Source organism: Rousettus aegyptiacus, unplaced genomic scaffold, assembly GCF_014176215.1.
Source record: "Rousettus aegyptiacus isolate mRouAeg1 unplaced genomic scaffold, mRouAeg1.p scaffold_m13_p_4, whole genome shotgun sequence".
NCBI lineage: Eukaryota > Metazoa > Chordata > Mammalia > Chiroptera > Pteropodidae > Rousettus > Rousettus aegyptiacus.
In genome coordinates, this window is record NW_023416307.1 from 66,510,892 (window position 1) to 66,523,576 (window position 12,685).

Sequence of the window (12,685 nt, forward strand, 5' to 3'; positions counted from 1 at the left end):
GAAAAGAGAAAATTACTGGTAGTGTTCTTAAGTCCTTAGCCCTTTGCTATTACTAAAATGTCCTGATAAAGGTACAAATATTAAGATTTGGTTTATGTCTACTTTTGTTTAGAAGGAAGCACCCTAATCGCCACATATTTAGCTAGCCTTATTCTGGCCCCAGCCTTGGCATATGCAAATTAGTCCATATGTTCAGAAACAGTGAATGTGTTCTTCACCACACTCCAGGGCCCAGTTTTAAGAAGAAATATCTTTTAGTGTGCATAAGTAAGCAAAGTAATGTAGGCCACTTATACTCAGATGTGTAAATTTATGATGCAGAAAAGTGCATACCTTAATGTTTTAATTACCCAAGTTTCAAGAATTAATGACCATGTAAGAACACTCAATTTACATTTTTTTAAAAATAGACACTGACCACAACATAATGATTCTTCCATTCTCCGTGGCCATGGGTTTTAAATTTTCTCTTTGAGCCATGTTATGCCTTTGGGAAAATTAAGAATTTAGCAAAAGCCTTCTCTGAGAATATAGAGCAAATTTTATATTGGTAACTAGCTAGCCCATAGTTTAGGTATCTAAATAAAACTCCACATTGAACCAAGTGCAGTATAGAACAATAAGACAAATACTTGCTTGGTTTATGACACTTCCACTACCAGTAATTGTCCACTGTATAGCTGGCTTCGGAAATCCTTCCACATGGCAGATTATGGTTTTAGACAGTCCACTGGGATCGGTTTTCTTTGTCATTTTGATTTGAGGTTTTCCTAAAGTATTATTAAAATTAAAATAATGTTGATCTGAGGTCATAAAAGCAACCAGATATCAAATTCTCAAAGAACAATTTAAATTGGTGCTCAAGTATTTAATTACCTTCTACAATGAGAGTCAATGACTCTCTTTTCTTTAGTCCTTCTACCTCTTGCAGAGCAGTTTCACAGACATAGTTTCCAGCATCCTGGTAGTGAAGACTAGAAAATGATGGGCTAGATTTAAGCCTGGTGTTATCCTGATTAAATAAAAAGTTAATTATGTCACATGGTACAATAATAACTTTCAATGTATTTATTAGATTATAATTAAGCCTAAAATTATTCTTCTGGGTCTAATGAAAATGCAAGCTTCTTTTTCTTAACTTTAGATGCTTTCAAAAATAAATTTCTTTTTTCCTTTGTAGTTTTAGAGTCAGACATGTCAGTTTTCTTTCAGACTCTTGTTTACTAAATTTATAATTTGGAACAAGTTCCTAAATTTCTGAGACTTTATTTCTTTATTTGTAAAGTGGGGTGATAATCTTACCATAATGAATTGTTATGAAGACTGAATTATATAAATAATATAATGTGTTTACATTAAGCATTTTCAATCCACAGTAACTACTCCTTATAATGAATGTAGATATAGATGAATTAGGATTGATAGACAGTAAAGACTTGTGCTATATAATCAATGATGGATATAGATGCCTGAAAGTCATTTTATAGGATACAGTTATCAAGACAGGGTATCCATTACGGAGCCATGACAAGTATGACAAAATGCTTTTTTAAGAAATCTTTAATAATAGCTTGCTATCCTAGTTTCTATGAACAAAGGAAATACAACATTTAATTTTTAAAAATCTCTTGGTATACAGAAAATGATACTACTTTAGCAGGAATTGATATGCCCCTAAGCAGACAACTAAACATAATCCTAAGAATGTGTGGTCTTTGTCCACTATGAATTGTTTTCCATTTCCATCGACTAACTAATAGCCAGGCAATATTGATGAGCACCACTGACATTAGGTAGTCAATTAACAACAATGACTGCAGTTGACGTAGAAACTCTTTAGCCAAGTAAACTAGTTTTTCTAGTCCTGTAGTAAAACATTTTATGAGTGTTCATAATATTACTGAGTAGTCTAGGTGCCTAGAACTTATCTAGCCTTTTGACTATAAACTACTATAAATATCTTTTGTTGAATATGCAGTCTATGGAGTAACATTTTAATTTATCTGAGTGAACAAAAAGTTGTGATGAGGCTGTGTTTAAAATGAAGTGAAATAAAAAACTGAACTTTAAGAGTAAGAGAACAAGTAACAGGGGATTTAGCATTAAAAGAGGCTAAAGAGCAATACAAAATAAATTATATTGTCATCAAGAAGAAACTCTAACAATACATTTCCCCACAATTTTTTTAATAGAGATAATACTTGTCCACCCTTATTTCTAATGCTTTATGTGTGTTTTGCCAACACGTTTCTAGTTAAGTGCTGTTGTTAGATGCCATGTTCCGGTAAAAAAATGCGCTGAATGTTTAGATGTACTAGCTAGGGATCTGAGTGGAGGAATCATAGTTATAACCATTTCCTTTGGTGATTACCTTGTCTCAAATTCTAAATTACCAATTCTACTTTCTCACTCTAAAAAAAAGTAGCAATGATTGGGTCCCCCAGGTAATGGCCTACATTTCAGAAAATTACAAGAATATATATGTACTCACTCAGGAAGTATTGACTAAGCTCCTAGTATGTTCTAGGTGTTCTACTATAGCTCAGGGGTGAAAAGAGATATGTACCTCTAGGAAGTTACTAATTCCGTGGAACACACTTTCAGAGACATAAGACAAGTTTCAGCAGAGAGACAGAAATTTATGTGACCAGAGTACAGTATTTATACTCAGTAAGACTTGAGCTGGAGTCTCTACTCTGTCACTTTGTGAGTTTTCTGATTTCTCACACCTCAATCTCTTTATGAATAAAACGAAGAAATAATAAATGGCCTACATATTTCACAGGATTGTGGTAACTGTCATGTGAAAATAATGTGTGTTAAAACACATCATAAATTGTTAAGCCATAAAGTATATAGCTCTACATATGTGTGTCCATAAGCATGTGGGTATGAATACAATTAGTAGATACACATAACTAAATCGAATTAATGCCCCCCAAACTAAGTTTCAGAGCATCAATTATAGATGGCTTACTATTGGTGAGTATCTCTAAAATTTGATTGTGACATGATTTTTATTATTATACATAGAGAAAGAGTATGAGCGTGGGTGCATAAATATGTTACCCATGGATGTATGCATTTGAGTATAACATAAAATGAGAAAAAAGCTTAAGAGGAATCAGTTCAAACAGTAGAATACCACCAAAGAATATTACTTACTTTCATCCATACCACAGTTGCGTTCCTACTAGCAGATATCGTACATGACACAGGCAGGGCATCGCCGATCTGCTTGGTCACTTCCCCACTTGGGTTTAAGGACAAATCCAAATCTGTGAAGCAGAAAATCTGTTTGAAATGCAAACTCCAGGAAAGTAAGATAGTCCAAATATTTTGAAGAAAAAACAACAAAAAAATCAACCCTCCAATTGCACTTGAAAATTCAGAACTGATTTATGTGACTGAAATAACTGAACTGTAGCATAATCGGTCATTCTTCAAGTCAGCTTTGAGACCAGTTTAGACAAGTGAATGGTCAATCTAATTGATTGTGCATTTATTTGCAGTTAACATGATTGATCTTTTCACTGCATATAAGTATTCCCCTGGCTATATCACCTTAAGGAAAAAAAATTCCTAAATCACCTCTGGAAGAATATAGAGATGATGACTAGGTAAATATTATTTAAAAGGTGGGGGGAGAGGGGTAAGGCATACCATGGGAACATCAAGTATATTTAGCTAGCAGGTGATAAATTGAAAAGTTATTAGGTAGCATGTGTAGTTTCTTCAGTGAGAATTGACTATAATAGTTAAATACTTTTTAAAAATTCTATTCTATTTGTCACACAGTTGAAATTTAACTAAGATCTATTGTTAAGTATACTGCTGGCAGATATCATCTTTTAAAAATAGAGTATGTACACATCTAAGGACATATAATCTTTCAGATGGAAACTAATTTCTATAAAAATCTTACTGTCATATTATAGTCTATATGAGGAAATCTGATTCAATAGAGCAAACATTTATTGTATGGCTACTATGTTCTGAGCACTGATGGGAGACACAAAGATGAATAATGAGCTTACAATTTACAATTTTTGAAGCAGAGGGTATATGTACTCGATACATAGCAGCATAAATAAAATCAGCATCTAGTAGCAAATGTGCTGTAAATTAGGAGCTCAATAAATAGTTGCTGAAAAACTAAAAGAAGAGCTACAAATGCAGGTACAAGCAAAGACTTATGAGAGTTTAGAGACTAGAGCCAAAATGGGTTTCAACGCAGTAATAAAGGTTAGTATAGGAGGCAGTATCCGTTTTGTGGTCCCTGATGGTTGAGAAGGGCTTCGTAAGTGGCAATGCAGAAAAAACTTCTGCCACGTAAGCAAAGGCAAAAGAGTGACAGAGCCTGGTAGATTTCACAGTAGTGAGTAATCTGGTATGAATGATTATACTATGTGGAAGATAAATTAATTAAGGCCAGACTGTAAAGAACTGTGCTTGCCATATGAAGAGTTGGGACTTTATTCACTAGCAGTGGGAATTTGCTGTTGAACCCTTTGCTTTTCCTTGGTTTTACATACTATAATTGTAATGTGTTGATTGTTTGAACATCATTTTTAATATCTATTTCTCCTGCTAGGCTGTAGAGACCATGAGGGTAGGGACCATGACTTGAATTGTCACTGTGTATCCATAGTGTCTGCTACGTGGTAGGTTCTCAAAAACTGTTGTTGAATGAATGAAGGGAAGAAGCATGCTTTCTCAGTTTCTCATTAATATTAGAACATGCATTATCACATAGAAGAATGGAGTTTCCTAAGAATATTTGGATGAATTATATTTGCATGAAAATTCTATTCAGAGTGAGTTCAAAGTTTTTCTTTGCTGAACAGTTAACTTGCCAGTGGTAAGAGATTTTAAAGGATAATAGTGGACTTTGGAAGTTCTGATGAAGAATCTATATGTGCATGAATTGGCAGAGGAATGATAGACATTTTATCAGCAACTATGGGTCTGTGGCTGAAAGTGCTGATGACAGGTCTGTTCTGTAAACATGTGCAAGTATGGGTTGGTGCTTCTCTATCCCCACTCTTTAATCATCAATGGAAAGAAAACGACTCGTGTTTGGAAAGCAATCAAAGATAAATGGGAAAAAATAGCATTTTTATGTTTTCATTTCAGGTAATTTAGAGTAAAATGTCGAGTTGCTTGCTATACTTTTTTTCAGCTTTTAAGGATCAATAGGATTTAAAACCTAATGTTAATGGTCTCCCTGTCAAAACTAAAAGGTATTTAAATCCAATTAAATGCACTGAACTCCAGTTAAACTTTTATATGCTTTGTTTAAATATTTTCCTTATCACAGCTGATCAGGGAGGTACTATGTGGCTGCAGCTAACTCTTTTACTTTATCAGTCTGTTATCTATTCCTCCCTGCCTGATCTACTAGTAATACAAATAAGAACCTTCTCCTTTTAGGGTCCTGAGTAGCTTACAATTTTTAAACATAAACATATCATACCATCTCTCAACACTGTATGATTAATTATTGGCCTAAAGATCTCATGAAGACAGAGAGTTATTCCATAGGCAATTCTATATGCTAGTTATAGTCCCTCATTTTACTACTTTCTTTTCCCTCCCATGGAACTGGCTGGACAAATGGTCCCATGACTGACTAGTCCTCAGAGAAAAAAAGTGGCACTGTTATCCTGAGAGGTCACTACTTTTTGTCTAAACAGTCCCTGGAGGCAGACACACTCAGATCTGTGCAACATAAATATGGAGCAAACAGAGAAATGGCCTGGCTATGAATATTTCTTAACAGCCCACTGTTTTTACAGGACTCCCCAGGGTGTGCTTCCAACATTAGACACTCAAAAACAGCCATCTGGTTACTCTGTTTCCCAAGGTACCTCCTTGTATCTTCCTCAAAGTTTTAGCTCCTGTCCTACATATTTTCCAAGCATCATGGGTAGAGCAAAAGATTTAGAACCATTTCCTTAGAATGATTTCTAAAGTCTCTCAATTTTAAAACAAAGAACCCCCTAATATTCAATGGAATTATAGTGGATCATGTCTAGAGGAAACCTTATTAATGGTGTTACTGGGTGCAAAAGTTGTATTAGAAATTTTGGGCTATATCTCCAAGCAAGATTGACATTTGCCCAAAGCACTCTGAGGTCTACCAGGGAGCAGTTCAAATTAATTCCCAATTTCCACAATGCATCAGGTACATCATTAAGAACATGACAAATATGTTTTTTATGTATATCTTTCTCTATCACACTGGAATAAACATGACTTTTGGAGTACCTGGAGATCAAAAACAATTTAAAGTTAGAAAAAAAAAAAAAGGTATTTCAGGGCAATTTTGAAGAAGTTCTGTTTCCAAAAATTTTCTAGCATTCTCTGTTGAAGCCGGTAAATGGCTTTCTGTGGTCTCTACCTCCTCTTCCAAAAGTTGAGTCTACAGTAACTTCAAGTTGCTTGGGTTTGGGTGTTAACATTAAAAAAAAAAAAAAAAAAAGGAAAAAAAATACATAATCTACACTTTTATGGGCCAAAAGCAAACCAAGTGAACCTTAAGAATACATATTTTTCATAAAAGATAAAATTAATAATTTCTTTAAGATCCATGTGTATATTTTTGTAGATGCCACAAATTCAAGACATTTAGAAAAAAGATGGAGGTTTCCCACTGCTAAAAATTAGTTCCCACTGCAAGATTTCAATATTGCAGTGCAAACATGGACCAAAGTTGAGCTTATTTTTATGCACTTCAGTAAGTTGATTGATACCATATTTTTCAAGAAAGACAAAGCTGCAATTTATTGGGAAAGATAGCCACATTAGACTATTAGAGCTCTTTTTAAGTGAAATTTTTAATGAAGAATAAGGTGACTTACAATGAACTGTGATGGATGTTGATGCAATCATGCTTTTTTTGTCTACCAGGGAGCATTTATAGTCTCCTGTTGCATTGCGCCTCACATCTGTCAGTGTATAAGTATTTGAGCTTCTTATTCCTTCGGGCTGTCCCTTTTGATAAAGGCAAAATATTAGATGATTACACTTGGTATCTACAATAAGAACAGTTGCATTTCTTGATGAAAATTAAAAAACTGAAAAAAGGAATGTGTTTCTTTGATTGGAGAAATGAGTGCAATTTGTATTATCTGATTTCTGGAAAAATAATTTAAATTGAGGAGCTAATTTACATTGTATTGATGACCTCTATTTTATTGACAGCATGGATTTTATATATATATAATTTTATATATATATAATTTCAGTATTTTCTTTTTATATTTATGCTTTGCCTAATTTGACAGAACGATTCAAGGCAACTTTTAAAAAATGCCATATATCCAAATAAAGAGAAGAGGAAGAAGAAAGGAAGGAAAAAATAAAGAAAAAGAAAGAAAAGAAGGAAGCAAGGGAAAGAAAGAGAGGGGAAAATAAATAAAGAAAAAGAGAAAAATAGTTATGAATTAAAAATACAAAAATATAGATGGAATAGAAATATATGTTAACAAAAAAAGATAATCACAGATATGGTTTATAAAACTAAGATACACATTTGGCTCTGTCATCCCTGATAACCAAGGAAGAAACATAACTAGTTTCAAAATTTCACTTGCACGCAAGACAATCTGTCAATTGATTAGGAGAAACAAAGTTGTCTGTCTACATTTATAATCTTACAGTCTAAAAGAAATTACTTATATTAGTCTTCTGAGTATTGTAGTGGGTGATAGTCTTAAACACTACTCAGTAATGTAGTGGATGACATTTGTAAACATATCCCTGCAGTAAAAAATGCATATAAAGTTATACATAGTTTCTCTCATTGGAAGGTTATGTCAAACAGAAACGCAGAATTGTGGGGGAGCAAACGAATGTCCTCAGATGAGCTCTCTACTAGTCTGGCTCCAAACTACTATGGCACGTAGAACCTGTCCAAAGGAATTATCTGAATTATCCTCTATACATATCATTTATTTCAGCTATGATACTTATAAGAGTTGAGGAACTTGTTCTTCAAGACTATATACAATACCAAGATATAGCCCACAGCTTTAGTCTATCAAGCTGAATATAATGTACCACAGAACTGTACCTACATCAGAGGTTCACAGACATATTAAGGTAGGTATGACAGGGAGACTCAGACCATCACTTTTTTTTACAGTAATCTGCTTCCGAAGAGCTGATTTTTATAGTTTATTTAGATAATGAAATAATCTATGAGTTTTTGTAATTATGGTTTCCTCTGATCAGCTTTTTCCTTTTTTGTCCCTGAAATCTCTTAACATTGAGAAAAAAGCCAAGAGCATTGGCACATGCTAGAGAAGCTTTCAAAGGACGTCCTACAGGTATCCCTTGACCCCAAGAATGATACCCATTTGTCCTTTTAGCTGCCCAAATACATACAATCCTTGATGTCAGGCAGCTGCCAAACAGGACAAAATGACAGCAGTCTAGCTTAAGTAATAGTCTTTAAGTACTTACTGGTAAGTAAAACAAAAACTCCTCAGGAGGAGGGTTACCATTTCCCAAACATTTAAGAGTAATATTGTCCCCTTCTTTGATGGCATTTTTTGGTGGCAGCACTTGAATTGTCACCTGCTCTGTAGGATCTGCAAGAGTCATAGATATAAGTTAACCATTTTCATCAAATACCAAATTACTCTGTACATACAATGCAAATGACTAAATTATACACAATTTTCTCAAGAAGCTGGTAATGGTAATTACTTAAATATATCTTTTTATAGAAGGATTGAAGTTAATAGCTACTTGCTATACTAAGTACTAATCTTAGTTGGAGCAAAATACAAAGAGACTCTGTTACATAAAAATCAATTTCTACTTAGCAAAATGTCTTTAACTATAGTAGGAATGACTATAATTATTTTATGGTAAAAAAAACTAGTAGGAGCAATCTCACTATATGATTTCATTACAACGACATTTAACTATATTATATGAATCTTACAGTTTGGAGAGACTGGATCAGCTAGCAAAGTACCTAAAGCTGTTAGGGCCCCCTGCACTCATATTACCTAATACCTTATATTAAATAAAAAGCGACATGAGCTGAATAACACCAGCAAGATTTTTGGCACACAGGAGAGTAGATCTGCTTTCAAGAAAGATGAATCCTGTGAGCTGAGGGAGACCATTAACACAATCAACAGGACTGTAAGTGTATTATAATTCTGTTCTATTCATTGGAACCAAGATGTAACTTTTATTCCATTTTGGTCATTTTTATGGAGAAAATAGGGCCAAGGGGTATTCTTTAGTAGAGGCTACTGCTCGACAGTAGAATGCTTAAAATATTGGCTTAAAATATTTCTTATTAGTTTTTTCTTAATATCCTGGTAGTAGTTCCTTGACAAGCAGTTCTCAGTAAAGTTGGAAAGTAAATAAGTTTGTTTTTGATCACCCACTGACGTTCCATCCTAGGCCTCCTTCACACTTGCATGTGGCCCTCCTCTGACGATTTTGGCCTGCCACACATTACTGTGTCACATCTCTCCAATCAAAGCTGACACTAGAACAGCTAGAAATCACAATATGTCTAACTTCTTGCTCTATTTCAAAACTTCCTTTCTCTCTGTTCCCTCCTCAATAGGCTCTACTCTGTATTACAGGGTTGGAGAACTAAACTGAGATCAGCAGGTTAGTGTAACACATTTGATTTTTCACAGTAACTTTCTAGATGGTCACTATCATGTCTTGAACAAAATTAATGGCATCTTATCCACCTTTTTCTCCTGACTTTAAATTTTACTCTATTAGTAAAACATCATTCTGACAGCTACTCTTGCTTTCTCTTTTGTCCTCTCTTATCCACTCAGTTGCCAAGTCCTAATAATTAATACTTCATATTTGCATATTTGCATCTGATTCTCCCCTTCTATTTCCATAAACACTTCCCTAGTCAAGGCTCTAATGAACTTACACCTGAAACAGTGCGACCAAATTTCATTCAGTCCCTCACCCTGAACTTTTATCTTTTTTACTTCATATATATTTTCTCTAAATCAGTTTTTAAGTAGGATTTTGACTATTATTACAATGATCAAACCCTATAAGTATTCCCAATCTTTACAGAGAGAATTAAATAAATACTTCTTAACCTGGCATCTACAATTGGCTTGAATCTAGATCTAGTGAGAATTTTCCACCTCACTGCTCTATATATACCCCTACATAACAAAAGAGTCTACTCAAATTTTCTTCCTCCCATCTTTCCGTTTATTCTTCTGTCCTGTCATTTATTCATTTGTTAGCTAATAGTTATTTTTTGCAGGTACTATGTATAAAGTTATAAAGTTAAAAATAGCATAGTCTCTGCTTTCAATGAACTTTCAATCTTTTTATGAGAGTAAACTTAACAATTAAGACTATAACAAGGTAAATACTGCATATGATGTAAGCATAGTTACCACTGATAGCATATGATGCATGAGTTTGGGAAGCTTCCAGTAGGAATTGACCCTGGAGCTGGGATATGAAGACTAAGTAAGTGTTTGCTAGATGATAAAGGTGAGGTAGTAACAGCATATAGCTGGGCATATGAATGGTATTTTATAGGAGGAATCTGGAAAACAGAACAGGCCATGGTAGGTACAGTGAAGTGATGATGAAAATTGAGACATTAAGTGTGAAGATTTATCTCAGGGATCTTAGGTGTGTGAAGATTAATCTCAGAGATCTTAGGTGTCGTTGAAGAATTTTAATCATAGCAGTGACATGGTCACATTTGTGTTTAAGAAAGACATTTCTGATAGCAGTTTGGAGTTAAGAGACAGGAGGAATAATTTTTAGAAAATTGTCACAGAAAGGCAGGCAATGAAGAATGGTGGCATAATCTTAGGCAGTGTCAAAAGGCAGAAATAAGATAAACAAAAAGATTAAAAAGCTAGATTCCATAAAAATTCATTACTGACAGAACAGGGTAAGAAATGAGTGGACTAGTGCATCCTTCTCAAGCTTAATTAAGAAGAATTTATCAAATTTTTTTTTAATTAAATTTATTGGGCTGACATTGATCAATAAAATTATATGCTTCAAGTACCATTCTATAATACATCATTTGTATATTGTATTGTGTGTTCACCACCCAAAGTCAAATCTCCTGTTACCATTTATTTGACTTCCTTTACATTTTTCTACCTCCATTCCTCTCCCCTTTTCCTCTGGTAACCACTAAACTATTGTCTGTGTCTATGGGTTTTTGTTTGTTTGTTTGTCTTGTTTGTCGCTTTTGGTTTTATATCCCCACACTTGAATGGAATCAGATGGTTCTCAGCTTTTTCTGTGACGTATTTCACTTAGCACGATAGCAAATTTCTTTTTCTTGAATATACTCTTTGTCCTTTCCACTTCATGCTAGAGTAGTGGTTCTCCAAGTGTGGACCTCAGATCAGCAGCAGTAGCATCACCAGGGAATTTATTATAAATGCAAAGTGTTGGGCCCCTCTCTGCACCTACTAGATGAGAAACTACAGCAGGGTCCAGCAATCTGTGGTCTAACAAGTCCTTCAGGTGATTCTGATGTACGCTAAAGTTTGACAATTACTGTCTCTGGGCACCTGATCTTTTAGGACTGTTTACTGAGTTCCTACGGCACTTACCACTTGCAACCTGGCATCGACAATTTCTTTCTGATGCAGTGTCTTATTTCTCTGTTGGAGCAGCAAATTCTCTAAATGTCAGGACTATGACTTAAACACTTTTTTGTCTTTGCTATGAAACCCAGCACTGAATACATCATGACTTCTCAAAAGCTTTGCCAAATGCACCCCACACAGGCAGTGAGAATAAAATCATTTCCTTCAATAAAACCAAGAACTTTTCTGCCCACCCAACTCCCCATGCCAGACATATATATACATTCCTGCTCTTTCTTCAGTCAATTTCCCATTCTTTGTTACTCATCTTGATGTTCTTTACTATCTGGCACTCCTGCACTTACGCCAAGATAGCATATGTCCAATTGAATATTTTTGAACAGATAGAATTCTTCCTTTACTTACAGAAATAATCATTTGATATTAGATAACTATACATGATGAAATCCAAGCAATCCTTGCTTTTAAACCAAGCTGAAATGTATTTACAAAGTTAAAAGTTAAATGACTATTATTAGGGCAGGGAGAATTTCAGTTTTGCTTTTTAATAAGATTCCATACTTTATGGAACCAAAATAGAAAATAGAAAAACAAATGAAATAAAACCCTCTGAAGGCTCTATTGGAATTTATACTCTTTCTCCAGGATAGATGTGCTAGGTTATTCTACAACATATGGCAGTATTATAAGAATTTTTTGTTCATTTTTTAAATAATAAAATTCTTTCTTGCATATTTCACATCAAGATATCTCTATCCCAATGCTTATGTAGTAATAACGATCATTACTAATAATGACAATAGTATTTAATAATGAGCTTTTAATGTGTAATACAGTGTGCTATTTTAAATTTGTGATTTCACTTAATCTCCATAATGACACTATGCATTATAATATTTTTCCCATTTTGAGATTAGAAAACTGAGACCTAAAATATTTATGCTCCTTTTCTAGAAACAGTAATTGACAGGGCTAAGACTGGACTGATAGCATGTTTGTTCTTAATCATTAGATTATATTGGCATCTGTTTTGCTAAGAGAGCACGGCATTGGAGAAAAGGTTCTAATCTAGTCTCTACAGC

At 34.2% G+C, this 12,685-nt stretch overlaps 1 protein-coding gene across 3 annotated transcripts in view; it reads right to left on the minus strand.

The window, feature by feature from the left end:
* Nucleotides 1-12,685, minus strand: part of ALCAM (activated leukocyte cell adhesion molecule) — a 177,950-nt gene that overhangs the window by 25,225 nt on the left and 140,040 nt on the right. For all 3 annotated transcript variants that reach the window (XM_016151495.2, XM_016151494.2, XM_016151496.2), the window contains exons 7-11: nucleotides 8,470-8,597; nucleotides 6,864-6,996; nucleotides 3,166-3,278; nucleotides 877-1,012; nucleotides 637-770 (exon numbers count right to left, since the gene is read on the minus strand). In XM_016151495.2, the coding sequence (XP_016006981.2) occupies nucleotides 637-770; nucleotides 877-1,012; nucleotides 3,166-3,278; nucleotides 6,864-6,996; nucleotides 8,470-8,597 (644 nt within the window). The remainder of the gene's footprint in view (nucleotides 1-636; nucleotides 771-876; nucleotides 1,013-3,165; nucleotides 3,279-6,863; nucleotides 6,997-8,469; nucleotides 8,598-12,685) is intronic.